This window comes from Pseudorasbora parva, chromosome 19, assembly GCF_024679245.1.
Source record: "Pseudorasbora parva isolate DD20220531a chromosome 19, ASM2467924v1, whole genome shotgun sequence".
Taxonomy (NCBI): Eukaryota; Metazoa; Chordata; class Actinopteri; order Cypriniformes; family Gobionidae; genus Pseudorasbora; species Pseudorasbora parva.
In genome coordinates, this window is record NC_090190.1 from 33250072 (window position 1) to 33266126 (window position 16055).

Genomic DNA, 16055 nt, shown 5'->3' on the forward strand with positions numbered 1-16055 from the left:
TTCCGATGTTTGTAGCTTTCAGTCGTGGACAGGCGTGACTTGTCCCACAGTATCAATCAATCAACTTCATTTATATAGCGCTTTTACAATGATGATTGTTTCAGAGCAGTTTCACAGTGCCAAACAGGACAATATTGCAACAAAACTTGATTCGGCTGTACAGTCGTTCTGGAGAAAACAGTGATGTTTTCTTATTTTAATTTATCATATAGCAAAAATCTTGACAGATCAGTATTATAGTTTATAGAATTAAATAAGACCTACTTAATTATTTTTATTTGTATATTTAGTAACTTGGATCATCATTTTAATGTCCCCAACTGAGCAAGCCCAGCCAAAGGTGTAGACTTAAAATTTAAGCTTTGTCCCCGTTGTAGTTTAATTTACAGGACCGGACACCAGTTATTTTGCCAAGAGATTTTCTTTTATTATTTTATATGTCCGCATAGAAGAGAGAGATTTTTTTGGGAGATGGTCTTCATTCCAGCTTTCTCTGATATCTGGTCTAAAAAGCTAGAAAACTACAAGTAATGTCCATTAAAATGGAATGTATAAATGTATAAGTCAACATACACATGGAATATAAGAAACCATTAAGTACACATTACCATTGAGTGTATAACTAAACGCTGAGTACACATATGCATTAAAACTTCACTAAACGCATACATTGGTCTTAAAGTCCAACAGTTCTGTTCCTATACTCAGTATTCAAGCATACAATGATTACATATGCTAATAAAAAGTAATAATACAGATACATAATATCAACTGATTATGAATATTATTAAAAGGTAATATTGAATACTAAAAATGTAGTCTACAAAGGCGACTACAGTTAGAATCAGACTACTATTTAGTCAACAAAGTGTGATGGAACCAAACTCAACCAGGGCTTTCAGACCTTCTATTGGCTCAGCCCAGACTACATAGCCTTTGTTTCCCTCGTGAATCAACGAGCCTTGGCCACCCAACACCCTGTCGCCAGTTTGTGGTTTGTTTCTCCTCCGACCACTGTTGGTAAATTCTCAACACTGCTGACCGGGAGCGACCCACAAGCCTTGCTGTTTTAGAGATCCTCTGACTCTGTCGCCTTGCAGTGGCAATCTAGCCCTTGCCAGTCGCTCAGATCTTTATTCCTGTCCATTTCTTCTGCATCCAACACACATTAATCTACCCAGACCTTAATTTTTACGCCTTGTTAGGAGATTATCAACGATAATAGTTTAATTTCAAAAGTTTAGGGTTGGTAAGATTGTTTAAATATTTTTGAAAGCAGTCTCTTGCCCACCAAGGCTGCATTTGTGTACTGTGAAATAATATTATAATTTAAAATAATTATATTTAAATATATTTAAAAAATGTCATTTATTCCTGTGATGGATTATTCCACTCTTCAGTGTCACATGATCCTTTAATATAAAATATTATGTGAAATGTAAATGTTTTACACAGTTTACTTAAAATGAGGGAACAAATCAGTAAAACATGCTGACGTAGTAAGTTGTGAGAGCGACTTTGTGGCGACCATATACATCATTTTGTTGTCCAGGGCTCCGCACATCTCTGATACCACCGTTGTAACTCTCCACTGTTGTGGCTACCCGACTCTCCCCTGTGTAATGAACCTTGGACCACATTACAGTTAAATGCCACTTCAATATCTCAGATCAGTTACCGACCACGCTATGACTCTTAGCCTTAATGCAGGGTTATGGGCTGAAATCTGATCTCAGATCAGCAATTAGCGTGATCACACACTGACTGTAATTGGTCCTCTATGGTAATGCCGCCGTGTCACTTATCCACCTCCACACACAAAGGTCAGCGCGAGGGGCTGCACACTTGGAGTTCAGTTCTCCATGTCTTTCAGCAGTGATCCAGCGCTGTCCCTCCATATCACTGATACTGGCCTACGGGTCATTTTGATCATGTGCGATATGTGTAATCGATCTAAATAAGGTCTGCACAGCTCTGACGAGAATGGGATGGGACATTTAAAGCAGGTGAGTGCATTATGCCAAATTCATTTATAACAGATAAAATGTTATCTAGCAGGACTAATTTTGTGCTATGGTCTCCAGGAACGCAACATACAATATAGAAATATTTTCTAATATACTTAATACAATTTATATGTCTTTTCTTTTGTTTTCTTTTTTTACTTGACTGCAAAAATTAGGCATGAATATACTAGTCAAAAGTTTGAAATTAAGATTTTTTTGTGTTTTTTTAAAGAAGTCTCACATTCTCACTAGGGCTGCATTTATTTGATAAAAAATGCAGTAAAGGCATTCATATTTAGATTTTTTTTGTTATATTTAAAAAAAGGTAATTTATTTGTTTGATGGCAAAGCATTACTCCAGTCTTCAGTGTCATATGATCCTTCAGAAATTCTAATATGCTGATTTGCTTCTCAAGAATAAATCTTTTAATTTTTATTTTGTTATATTATTTTGATTTTATATATATATATAATTCTGAGAATAATTTCTACCTTTTTCTAAGATTTTATAAATGTGTTTTGTTAGAAAAACCAGGAGCAATGGACCGTTTCTGATTAAAGCATTTTATGATTTCTTGTCAATTATACATAAGCATATAGCAACAAAATTCATAAGTTTAGTCTGTCAAAATTGCACTATTGAAAAATTCTGTGTTCAGAGTGATGATAAATATTTAAAGCAGTGTAATAAAAATAAAATATTTAACATTTCTTTAAATCATATTAATATTATCTGCTATTATTGTTAAATAATTCAATGTTTTATGTCACTTAATTTTAATATTTTATTCCTAAACAGCTGTGGTGTAACGAGATCTCCCTCCATGGGGCACCAGAATAGTTATGCATTGGCTAAGCTTTATTCAGTTACCCTAATGAAATCTCTGTGGGATTGTTCATAATTTATAAGACGATTTTTTTTAGATTACCCATCTCTTGTTTACTAAACAATTCCTTCCCCTTTCCTTCTTCCTCTCTCCCTTTCCTCCTCATTCTCCTGAACGTGAGTGTAGATAGCTAACTGGAAAGGATATCACTTCACTCTTTCTTCCTCTATTCGTTTTCTGGCTTGGCGGCCAATCGAATTAAAGCTATTGCCTCCCTGCATTGACTCAATTTCCCCTCACGATGCCCCTGTTGGCGAACTTAATTGCAGTCCTGTATTGTCTTTCTGATTTTGGCCTCTCCCTTCTGTCACATTCTTCTTTGTCCTTCCTTCCTTCTTTCCCCTCTTTGTGTGACGTGTCCTTACCTACTCGGCCTGAGGCCTGCTTGAATTACGGACGCATTTGAACCAGGCGGGTGACTGGACCGCAGCCTTCAGCAAAGGGCAGAGTTTGATCCACAGCCAGGCTAAACCCAATGTCATTCAACTCCTGTTAAACTATTCATAATGGTTTGGGTGCCAGGAGGAGGCCGCGAATATTCAAATGCTCTGTTTGATGAAGGTCCACCAGGTGTACTTGAAGAACAGAGACGTTTGCCTGAAAGATTGTCAGAGGGAGAGCAGAGATGGTAATGTAGAAGTGTGTCATGTAGAGGTTAGCATGGGGAACTGAACATAGCCAGAAAAAGAAACTGAGAAAAGCCAGTCCTGTGTTGCGTTGTCATGAGCTCAGTGGAAAGATTGTTCTCTTCAAAAAGTGAGAGAAATGTCCATTATACTTACCCCCCCCCCAAAGAAAACTATTGTCTACTTAAAAGTGACTGGTTTAGCCACTTCATTCTTGCATGTTTTTAGCTTAGCAACATGCTCAACTGCTGCACGTTTTCCAAAATTTGTCACAAATTTTGCCACTTTTTTAGGGTTCAGTTATGAAAGTCTTAGTCACATTTTAGTAATTTTGTCTTTCATAGTTTTAGTCGGAAAGTCATTGCATTTTTTGTCAAGTTTTAGTCATTTTAGTCAAACTGCTGTTACAACATTAATTTTGGTAGCTTTTTAATAAATAGTTTTTAGACAAAAATGGTCATTCAAATGTTTCTCTATTTAGACCAATTAAATTAAGCTTATGTGAAATTTAAATCAGGCTGTATTGACATTGCACTCTTATAGTATAATTTATGTAATGCTTCATATCCCTTTACCACTTAAAGGGATAGTTCACCCAAAAAATGAATTTGTCATTAATGACTCTCATGTCGTTCCACACCCGTAAGAACTCCGTTCATCTTCGGAAAATATTTTAAGCTATTTCTTATTTAGTCCGAGAGCGTATGGAAGTGTATGCACACTATACTGTCCACGTCCAGAAAGGGAATAAAAACATCATCAAAGTAGTCCATATGTGACATCAGTTGGTTAATTAGAATCTCTTGAAGCATCGAAAATACATTTTGCTCCAAAAATATTAAAATCTACGACTTTATTCAGCATTGTCTTCTCTTCCAGTTTTGTTTTCAGTCCTCAAATAAAGACTCAAACGGTTATGAATAAGCGTTTTGATTCATGATTCGGATCGCGTGTCAAACTGCTGAAATCACGTGACATTGGCGATCCGAATAACGTGTATATATAGCGTGTATAATAACCTGTTAACGTTTATTTAGGACACAAATTACAAAGTTTATGAAGACACTCGCAAAGACAGGGATTTTGACACTGTCTATTTGAAAGTTCAAGCACAAGGCACGAAGTACAACTCAAGTTTAGTCAGTCACTGTACGGCGTAGCCTTAACACGCGCATAGTCAATGTGCTGACTCCCTGATCAGTGCCCTAACTACTGAACCAGGGAGCTGATTGAGACGCACCCCGAGAGATTAGATTGTGCAGACGCCCTCATTGACAGATGCACATTTTTGAAAGACATCATAAGAGATCATTTATTTTTAATGCCTAGTCCCGTCTCGTCTTGTTAACAAAGAAACGGCATACGTTTCGTCATTTTCATCTGATATTAGTTTAGCTCGTCAAAGTTTTGTCTTAGTCACAGAAAAAGTGGGGCGTTGACGAATGTTATTCGTCATTGTCTTCATTAACAAAATTAACCCTGGCTATTGGTGAGCGCAGCGAATCCGTGCCATCAGTTTGACTAACTTTGCACTCTTCCAAATTTCCAATAGCGTGAATGGAGTGCTTACAGATGTGACATCACTTTGTAGGCCAAAACACGGAAGCGAGATAGCATTTAGCACTTCCTGTTCTATCGTCCCAAAGTCAATTGATTTATTGAATGGGGGTTTTCGTTAAAGAGCTGTGGTGAACACAAGCTCAAGACACTTTCACGTTTCATTCTTTGACATAAAATACATCAGAATTACCCCACTCTTAATTTTTTTATAGCTGTTATTTGTCTTGAAAAAGGCAGTTGTTAACAAGTAGCTAAATGGGACTACAGAGGCTGTCGAGAAGATTAAACGTCATCATGCGGAACAGGAAAAATAAAGTCAGATTTACAGCTTCAATATGCTATTATAAACTATTCTAACTGAAATGTAAATGTTTTTAGATAACTGGAAGAGTTGTGAGAAGTTTAGTGATTGGGACAACGAAGGCTTCAAAATTCATCAAAACCTGTTTATCTGTGATATTTATCCTGAGGGACAAAACTTGTAAGTAAAATAAACTTGCAATAATCCAATAGCCTATGGCAAAATCCTATTGGGTTTTTGTCGAGTGGACCATTGTGATGCTAACTGCGGATTGGCCTGCAAGATTGGCCTACACTTTGTTAGCGTAAACGTTAGCATTAAAGCCGTTTACATCGTCCTGATGTCAGTGGTTTCTTTGAATGGGGTTTTGGATCAATGGCTGAAATCAGCATCTGTCTGCAGGCTCAAGACCCTTTCCGTTTGGCCTACAAACTGACGTCATACCTGCACCACTCTATTCCTTTTGAAATGGCGGAATTTCGGCCACTAAAAATTGCGGAACAACTGTTGCCAGGGTCGCAGTTTTCCCACACAATTGCGCTGCTTAAAATGCAGTCGTGAGAAAAAATTAAAACAGAGCTGCGGGTTGTGTTTGTTTTATAATGTATCTTGACCATATAAAAAGTTAATTGTGGAAATTAAAGGTCAATACGCGTCTTAAAGCTACACTGTGTAACTTTTTAGTTTATTCTTAGCAAAAATATGTGCTCATTAATGTATACTTTATTATTTGAAAGAAGTAAATAGTCTCGTAAGTTTATAATATGCCATTGACAAAACATACGGGTGAGAGGTTCGAATGCTGGTCGCCATGTTGCCCCTCCATCTTGAAAGTACATTAGCCAAAGAGGGACATACCCGTAAATTCAAGCTTCACATTTCACATTTTAACACTCGATGGCAGTCATGAACGAGGTCGAACTAGAAGCCATGTTAATCTTGGACTAAATCGGCCACCATAGGAGTTAAAACGAAATCAGACTTGAGAGGAACAGAAACTATTATTCACTGGATGGTCATATACCTTTACACCGCTAGAAGGGGGAAAATATCACACAGTGTAGCTTTAATGCAAAAACTGCCATGGCAGTTTATGGGTAGTGATGTCATATCATTGTGAGTGTCATTCATATTTATACTTCACATTTTAAACAACTTATGCAAAGTGCTTAACTGAAATCAGAGTAAAATAAGACTTTAAAGGCTACCAAAATAAAAATTAATAACTGAAGAGGAATTAAATAGCCTAGAAAGTCTAGCTAAAATCTTTCAAATACGATCAAAACGTCTATTTTTCCACCATTTATAGGAATCCTGAAGAGGTCAACTGTTATTGGATAGGGGAATATTAGGCTAATTTTTATTTAATTTGGCCGGGTTTTGAGTGCTTTGGGATGAAAATATTTCTAAGACCTGGGAACGACCCTATTGCAATCACATTTACCATTGTTGGCGAATCTTTGTGGGCGAGTACAGCGAAGGGTAAACTTTCCCCCCACAAATTCCTCAAAAAGGTTCAAATTGGTTGCGCCATATTGGTAAACAGAAAGCTGCTTGGTTTGAAAGTGACTTCTGTGTGAGATATCCTTCATAAATTGCTGAAGTTGAGTTACTGCAACTTAGCCCGGTGGACAGTAAACGACCTCTTGATTTTAGAACGGAGCCAATGATGGCGATATCAAACCCTTCAGCATCAATTTTCCTCCTGTCTTGTTTCTTGATGAAGTAATGGGATCCAGTCAAGTTTATTAAGATTTCAGTTGATTTATAATTCACATTTTAAAGATCAATCATGCCTTAATGCATTTGACATCAAATGTGGGCGGCAAATATTTAGTTACATTGCCTGTATGATGTTACTGCTTCATTTTGATAATGATGTTCCTTTTTAATCAGGGTGATGTGGCTTTATACAGCGCAAGCAAGCACTCTCGTGTTCTGGGATCCAGTTCGCAAGGGCGCGGTGAGGATCTCCTGTCAAAAAAACAAACCGTGAAATTGCACATTTGCCAGAGGGGTTGCCATTGTACTCTGTCCCGGTTCTACCAAAGGAATTTTGACTAAATTCCAAGGAAGCAATAACATAGGTAGGGTGGATAACATCTTCATTTCCTTGTGGCCGAACCATCCGTTCATCATTGGTGCAGATTATAACTGACAAGCTCTGGTGGGTCTTTAATTGACTCTCAACCCAAGCAATCTCTGGAGCAACACACCTCACCGATGGACCAGCCAGTGCCGCCAGTATCCTTACTGGAGATTGATGTGGATTTAGGCTTTGCCCTCTTTTTTCTCTTTCTTCTCTGCCTCTTCTTGTTTGCTACTGTCGTGCGTTGCGCTCAAACCGTTGTGGATCCATACGGAGCCATCTCCACCTCCACCTATCAGGAGGAGCAGATAAATAACTGATAACCTGTGATCTCGCCAATCCGACACTCTGGATGAAACGCAAAGGATTATCTGAAAACTGCGTCCATGTGTTCAGAATGGAAGACTACATTATATGCATTGATGAACAATTGTCAAATGCACTTAGCGACATCATTTAGTCATTTTAAACATGAAATGAGGTCTGTGTTATGCCAGAAATTAATAAAATGCTAATTATGTCATCCAATTATGGCCAAATGTTTTAACAAGCTGGAAAACAGAAGGCACTTTAAAATTGTAACATTGGTTTGTGTCCTGTCTTTTGATTTTTACATTGCATTTAGATTCATATCTGACACTCCGGCAAAAGGAACTAAAAATACAGAAAACAAATCCCGTTGCTACAACACTGAGCTGTGTTTGAATAACAAGCACAAGGAAGGAGGCAAATGGAGTTTGATTTTTTTTTTTTTTTGCTCAGCGCTACACTTTGCGAGGTCTGACAGGCGCCTTGGGCAGCTGTACGTGATCAGACGCGTAATGAAATACAGGCTCGGAGGTTATTATTGGCTTCAGTGCTAAAACACCGGGCTCGTCCGGGATTTGAACCCGGGACCTCTCGCACCCTAAGCGAGAATCATACCCCTAGACCAACGAGCCAGTACTCATGAAAAAAAGTAGACATGGGGAACATTTACGTCAATTTACATTACGTCTTATCTATTTGAGGGGAAACATGAAAATTGACAAACTACACATAAGAGTGAAACCGGCGATATAGCCTACTGTTAACGAGAGTGTTTGAGTGACCATAATAGATAGGCTATGCTCAATAGGCTAGCTTAGGCTATTTGATAGAAAAAATATATATTTTTGTGCTCGTTTAAGGAAGTTTCTAAACATTAGAGCATATTAGATATTATTCACTGGCCTAATACAACTGGGATTCAATTAGAATTTTAATCCAGTTTGTTTATGGCCGTCTTGACGTTTAGCCTAATCATTTACAGTTCTTGATATCAACAATTCAATTTTCACCAGTTAAATGATTATTTTTTTCATACCAGGAATTAGATTTCTACTAGTAAAAATGTTAATTCTTGATATCAACAATGACATCACTCTATAATTCATGATATCTGTAGCGATATCTGTCACTATAGAAGCTGCCAACCAAAAAATTAAATTGTTAATCAAGAATTTTTTTCTTACTAGTTGAAATTCCAATTTCACATATCAGAAATATGGGAAACATATCGAATAATAAAAAAAGAAAAAAAAATAGTTTTTTATTTCAATAATTACTTTGATAGGTCTACTAGTAAAAAATATAAATTCATGATATCAAGAATTACATTTTCACTAGTTCACTATATCTATAAATGTATTTCAAAATGTTAAAATTGTTATTTCTCATATCTGAAAATGTATCTGATATCAATATAATTTCAGATATTTAAAATGGCTTTCTAACAATCACATTCATGATAACAGAAATTAACATTGCCACTGTTGTGACAATTTAATTATTGATATTAAAAATAAACGTTTGCACTAGTATAAAAAAATAAAGGTTTTTACTAGTGATCATTTTATTTTTTACTAGTTGAAATTCAATTCTTGATATCATCATATTTTTGTGAGTGATGATGTCAGTGTTGATATCAAGAATGAACATTTTAACTAGTGGAAATGTAATACTTGATATAGAAGCAATCGATTTCTTATATCAAGAATTAGCATTTGAACTAGTGAAAATGTAATTCTTGATATCACAAATTCATCTCCTGGGAATAAATAAAAGTAAAAAAGGCTTGCCATATTTTGTTTTGTATTACCAAATTAAGTAACAACCTATGTGTAAAAAGTATCCTTAATTTAAATCAAAGTAAAATTAAATGTGTCCTTTGGAATAAATTATTTTTTTTAGTGTGATTGTAATAAAATTTGTAATTGTTTTCAAATTAGTTAATCAATATTAGGCTAGATTTTATTGACAATATTGGCTACATGGTTGACCAAACTATTCTTTATACACTGTTAAATGTTTCTGTTAATTTACACCCAAATTTCAACATGATTAACCTGTTATTTTTAATAACTGCGCCTTACTGTTAATTTTAGGAAATATGTGTTAAATAACATCTCATTTTTGTTATTTAACACCTCATTGTTAAATAACACCTAATTTTTGTTATTTAACCGCAAAATCGAAAATTCAAGCAAAGATGTTGGTTTGGAGATGCCGATATGCAATTTTATGCTTAGGCTATAGTTAAATAAAAGTTATTTATCTAGGTTATTTATCAGTGGAGAAGTAGCCATTTATGTCGTTTTTTAGGTTGCTAAACAACGACTGATTCAGTCAATAGTCAACGGTACAATCCATTACTAACGTAGGTGTAAGCCTTTTATTACAGGATTTTACGCGAGACGCCCTGTACATTTATAGTTGATTAACTGCGCTTCGTGTGTGTGTGTGTGTGTGTGTGTGTGTGTGTGTGTGTGTGTGTGTGTGTGTGTGTGTGTGTGTGTGTGTGTGTGTGTGTGTGTGTGTGACTTGTTCTTTCTGAACATGGTGTAAATATTCGCATGACGCGCGCAGCACGCTGGCAGGCGCCTGTTTTGGCGCCGCTATATGAAATAACATGTTCATACAGTATTTTTTCATTCTGAGCATAGAAGGCGCAATTTGAACCTGCAGCGAACACGGAGATCCATGTCGAAAGATCGCGGTGGTTACATCGACCAGAATCACAATAATACGGTGAGATTAAAGAGTTTCTTAAAAGTCATGCATAGTTTTAATATATATATTGGTGATGTTGATGTATACTAAAAACGCCACGGACTTAAACCACATGAAATTATAAATGTAACGTTAGCTGTTGAGCCAATGTGATTCAAGCTAGCAACGTTTCGATAGTTTGTCAATTAATGTTTAGAAACATACATCAATGGACGTTCAAATAAGTAAGATCCAAATCTATAAACATATGGCCTGGACTTTTAAATAGCATTCCCGTGGTCAAGTTTGTTTGAAATTCGTTGCCATGTGCACGTTTGGTTAAAGCAGATTCATCCTGAAAATCAAACTGCTGACACAAATCTATTTACTGATAGCTGTTTACGATGCTAGATAGTTAGTCTAAGAATGTATTTGATGAATTCATGTCAGCGGCTCATCTTTTGATGGATTATAGCTGTTTGGGCTACAGACATGCTGGTGTGACTATTTTATGTGTAACGTAGGTTTTAGCTTACCAATGAGGTAAATCTAGCAAAAACAGCTAGTGCATTGTCTAGCTATGTGAACAGCTATTATCTTTTAATTCTATTGACATATTGTACCATATTTTGTGTTGTTGTTTTTGCTGTTTTGATTATCATTGAGTTGTAGATCAGTGTTTACATTTGTTTGTTTTTTAGTTACAGATGTAAATGTAGAGTAACCATCCCTCATCCGTCCATCCCTGATCTTTTTTGATTTGAAAATGGTGAGTAACACTTTGTGTCTAAAATTAGCTTTTGTTAGGTCAAGCCATGTGATATAATTTTGGATAAAACATGTGAAATTATGGAACTCATATCTCTCTCTCTCTCTCTCTCCTCTCTCTCTCTCTCTCTCTCTCTCTCTCTCTCTCTCTCTCTCTCTCTCTCTCTCTCTCTCTCTCTCTCTCTCTCTCTCTCTCTCTCTCTCTCTCTCTCTCTCTCTCTCTCTCTCTCTCTCTCTCTCTCTCTCTCTCTCTCTCTCTCACAGACCCGAGACTTTGCAAAAGGATCCTCATTGTCTGGTTTGAGAAAATGGTTCTTGTCTAAGCAGTGACAGTGTTTTTATTTTTTATTGCTCTTTATTAAATGAACACTCCACCGTTTTTAGAAATAGGGCTTATTCAACTTCTTTCCTACATTTAGATATGTGGGCAAATGCATTTTTGTCTCACTGCATGCATTGTTCTTGTTTCTTGTTGCCTGCGTATTCACAACGAGTACAAATAGCGATGCAGATTAAAACTAGGCGATTTCCTAGGCAGATATATCACTGCTCTCATCCTCACGTCCTTTGGCTGTTGAGTGATCGCAGTGTGTTGTGTGATATAGGGATGGCGAAAACGGGAAAAAAAATTTGACCAACCACCGAGCCTCATTAGCCGGTTGAAACCGGTTAACAGATTAGTTTAAAATATAACAGCCGAAATATTTGAAATAACAGCCGCGAGCCGCGCCTGCAATTTCGCAACTCTGTCGCCTTTCTCTATGATCTCTCTGCCGCTTTGCCTCCCGCTCTCACACACACTGTCCCGGCACCACCACCGCCTCCCTTCCACTCACGTCACTTTTTTTTAAATCCTCTACAGCGCGAAACATGAGTCCCACAAACCTGGCACCGAGGAGCTTGTTTGTAATTGAAACAAATGGCTCCTCAGTTTTCGGAATGGTTTGGGTACAAGGCGATTGTGTTGAAAATAAAGGCATTTGTCTAGTGTTAGAAGTTCATTTGAAACATTGCCCGGCTCACTTAAGAAAATGACAGCTCCGAAGAGACGCCGCTTTAGTTTGAGGTAGTGCTAACATGATCAACACCTTATGTATTACCAATGAAATGTAGATGTAATATATTTCCAAATGTAAGCCCATCTTATGCGGAATGACGCTTCATACTGTCATCTGCCCTGGCTCTAACCTCGAGTGTTAGCCTGTTTACTTTTGGCAAACCTTGAGAGCACGCAAACCCAAACGCTGTGACCTCGTGCCAAATGTTTTTTATTGGTTTATAAAGTACAAACAGACGAGTTATGAAAAATTGAGTGTGAGGGATTTGTTCACTTCACAGAAACAGATTTTGAAATGAGATGGCTAACTGTAGTAGCATTTAGTCCACTGTCTTAGCCTAATTTAGAGATCACTTTTTTTTTAACCGACAACTTTGATCTGTTAACGTTGATACAGTCAACCATCGATCAAACGGTCATCGGTTAACATCCCTAGTGTGATATCTCTGCTTCGCCTGTGCTTCCCCATAAAATAGTCCAATAAAATAAATAAAAAAGTCAATATCTGCCTATAAATCGGCTAGTCTTAATCTGCATCGCTATTTGTATTTGTTGTGAATATCAAGTAACTTTTACTCGAGACGTTAGAGAAGCTAGTGGCGACCCTGCCAAACTGAAACAATGCATGCACTGAGACAAAAATGCATTTGTCCACATATCTAAATGTAGGAAAGAAGTTGAATAAGCCCTATTTCTAAAAATGGTGGCTTTTTCCTTTAATTGTTGAATGTATTCATACATGATGAATTTTAGTGGTTTAGGTAACACTAAGTGTTGAGGTTCAGTATTTCGTTATAATGAACAATGTATTTGGTTTAAAAATATATGTGCTACTTTTTAAGCCACGAACATGAGAAAATGAGATTTGTTTGTGATTAATCTGAGCCTATGTGTAACATTTGATGTGACCAGGAGTCAGCGTATATCCTTGGTTTGAGCCTTTTTAGCTGAATTTTAGCAGTTCAGGGAACATTAAAGGTGCACTATGCAACTTTCCGTCCACTGGAGGGCGCCTATTCTAAACAAAGGCGGTGTTTGATGACGCCATGTGTGAGCGCAGTATCTTGGGACATGTGGTCTTCACCTCACAGCCGGTGGAAAATAGGACTCGGGCAGAAATCATGTTCATGGATGCGGCTATTAACGTTACTGTAGTGTAAAGCAGATCAGGACCGAGTGTTGTGGAGCTGAGCACGGCCGCTGTAGCGACTGTTATACAAACACACAGCTCGCGAGTACGGGGACTTTTATTATGACGGGACGGGACACAGTCGGGCGCGCGCAATTCTGCTTTTTCTGGTCCTGATTATAAGGTAAAGCAGATCTGTTTATCATATTAGATACATTTAAGTGTGTTTAAAATGATATGACGTTAGTCTTTGTGTTCGCTCGGCGCTGCTGTGACATGTTCACACTGCTAAGAGAAAAGCGCTTCTGCAGAATAAAACCGAGGGTAACGCAGATATGACGCGATTTACAGGCGACTCGCTCAAACGCAATGCTGAAACATCCCGGGTCCTTAGTTAAAATAGCAATTTTCTCACAATTTACAAATAATTGGAAACTTCTGGGATATTGTAGGTACTCAACTGAACAAAATATATAACACTGGCCTAGTGGTTTTTGGATATTTTACTGCAAAAATACTACATAGTTCACCTTTAAATGTTGAAGTTTAGGGCCTTATCTTGCACTGACTTAGCGCAAAATTCAAGTGTCTTTGCTAGACACAGTTGCTATTTTCCATCAGCAATAAATATGAAATGTATATTTCTGTGATTGGTCTGATCCATGTGTGCTTACATTTGTAAGGATTTACCTTTCAGTGTTTGTTTGTATTACAATAAAAAAAAAGTTAATTTCAACACAGAATTATTCGGGGGTTTTTTTCACTTTTTTTCCACTAAGTGTTATCTGATGGATTATGCCTATTCTTGTATTAACTCAAGTTAGAATATGTCTATAACAATCAGTACACATTATATACTAACCCTAATTAACAATATTTAATGGAAACAAAATTTTATATTGTGATTAAATATTTTAAATATTTTTTAAAATTAAATATTTCTGTTATTTAACAGGAAAATAATGGTAACACTGCTGCCAGTTGTTTCCTGTTTTTTCTGTGATTCACAGTAAATTCCTGTTGAAAAACATTACGGGGAGTGCGCTGTAAAAAAACATTAACATGAATTAACTGTTTAAATAACAGGAAAATAATGGTAACCCTGCTGCCAGTAATTTCCTGTTATTTAACAGGGAAATAATTAACAGTGTAGGTAAAGACATTTACAGGTCAGAAGTCAAGTTTAAAATACCTTCTTTTTCATGAGATATCATGGGATTTCATTTGGCCAATTAAGTAAACAGAATTAGTCTAGAGCCATTTTGCCTGCATAAGTGATGCTGCTGCTGGTAACTTCCACAACCTAAATGGGCTTTTCAGCTCTTCAGATAGGCAGGCATTGATCACACTCAGAGGCACTCTACCATTTGAACCAAATCGTCTACACATGTACTAGAGAGATCTTTGAAAGATTACTGCCAAAGCTGGACGACATGCATAAATTACCTTACCCCAATTGACTTATCTGATAAAACACCTGGCTCATTTACCTCAGGTTGTTGAATAAATGCAATGATATGTGTAACAGATAACTATTTAAAACTTTTAGGCAATTATTTTAACCCACCAACATTTTTTTCTTCTTCCCTATTTTACATTTTGTAAACCTTGGGCATGTAACCGTGCAGGATCTCATTGTTCTATTGTAGGCAAATTGCCATTGATCCCATAAAAATAAACTGTCTGTTTTGGAATGCTGATCAGGAGCTGCTATAGCAATTGCCGTGACACATGAGGCTTCCTCTGCCAGTGTCTGAAGTCTCTGGTGGACACATCTGCAGACACTTGTCTTTCATGATTAGCTGGAAGTGAACAGGCTTGATTCTTCCTGATGTTGTGCGGAAGAGTTCTGCTCACTCCAGGTCAAGTACACTAACCACTTACAAGTCAAGTACACTATTAGTTTACTTGAGGCGGCCTAGCACTTAGAGCAACCCAAAATGAAAATGATTTACATACCCTCAAGCCAACACTCTTATAAAAAAGGGTTCATTGTGGTTCTATATAGAACCATAGGGTTCTTTACTCAACTCCAAATAATCTTTTATGCTAAAAAGGTTCTAGAATGGCAAGAAATAACCCTTTTTGTTACAAAGGTTCTTTAGGCTATTATTCATTTATATACAACATTCTGCAACATTTTGTAGTTGTAATTCAATTATTGTTTATTAAACTGTTGTAGTAACTTAATATCACATTTTAATCATGCTGATTTTTGGAGGAGAAAAACTGAAATGGCACTTTTGTGTGATATTGATTAACTACATAAAATTAGATAAATATACATTTTCTAACCACTCTATCTTGAATTTTATGAACATTCATATGCATTCATAAATGCGTTTGAATACACTGAATAATGCTGTGAAATGTTTGTCAATAATATGAAATATTTAATCCGGAAAGGACAAAAGAAATGATAATGAATGAACCCATAAAAGGTTCCATATAGAACTTTTTCCTGCACTGTAAAAAAAATTGTGGTGTTTTTTGTTGGTTTAACTTAAAAAAGTAAGTAACCTTGTTGCCTTAAAATTTTGAGTTTATTGAAATTAAAAATTTGAGTTGATACAATGAAGGAAATTAGTTTAATAAATAGAAACTCAAAATATTTTTGAATCTG

The 16055-nt window shown here is 36.6% G+C and overlaps 1 protein-coding gene, 1 long non-coding RNA gene and 1 other non-coding gene across 4 annotated transcripts; 2 read left to right on the forward strand and 1 right to left on the reverse strand.

Annotated features, from left to right (window-relative positions):
* Window positions 1-2967: 2967 nt before the first annotated feature.
* On the forward strand, window positions 2968-8045 carry LOC137048190 (cortexin domain-containing 1 protein-like). 2 transcript variants are annotated; one of them, XR_010899334.1, is made up of 2 exons: window positions 2968-3521; window positions 7037-7589. XR_010899334.1 is itself a non-coding variant. In XM_067426229.1 (2 exons), the coding sequence occupies exon 2, from the start codon at window positions 7604-7606 to the stop codon at window positions 7787-7789; it is 186 nt and encodes a 61-aa protein (XP_067282330.1). In that variant the 5' UTR covers window positions 2968-3521; window positions 7277-7603; the 3' UTR covers window positions 7790-8045. The 2 variants fall into 2 exon arrangements, 1 of the variants encoding a protein (XP_067282330.1); XM_067426229.1 differs by having other exon boundaries at window positions 7277-8045.
* Window positions 8046-8338: 293 nt separating this feature from the next.
* On the reverse strand, window positions 8339-8410 carry trnap-agg (transfer RNA proline (anticodon AGG)). The gene has a single exon. It is a non-coding gene; the product is annotated as a tRNA-Pro (tRNA).
* A 1379-nt stretch (window positions 8411-9789) lies between these two features.
* Window positions 9790-12130, forward strand: LOC137048191 (uncharacterized). The gene is made up of 3 exons (XR_010899335.1): window positions 9790-10517; window positions 11180-11247; window positions 11511-12130. It is a non-coding gene; the product is annotated as an uncharacterized lncRNA (long non-coding RNA).
* The last annotated feature ends 3925 nt before the right edge of the window (window positions 12131-16055 follow it).

Coding starts and splice junctions, on each gene's coding strand:
- LOC137048190 (XM_067426229.1), top strand. CDS start 7,604: ATGGACCAGCCAGTGCCGCCAGTATCCTTACTGGAGATTGATGTGGAT.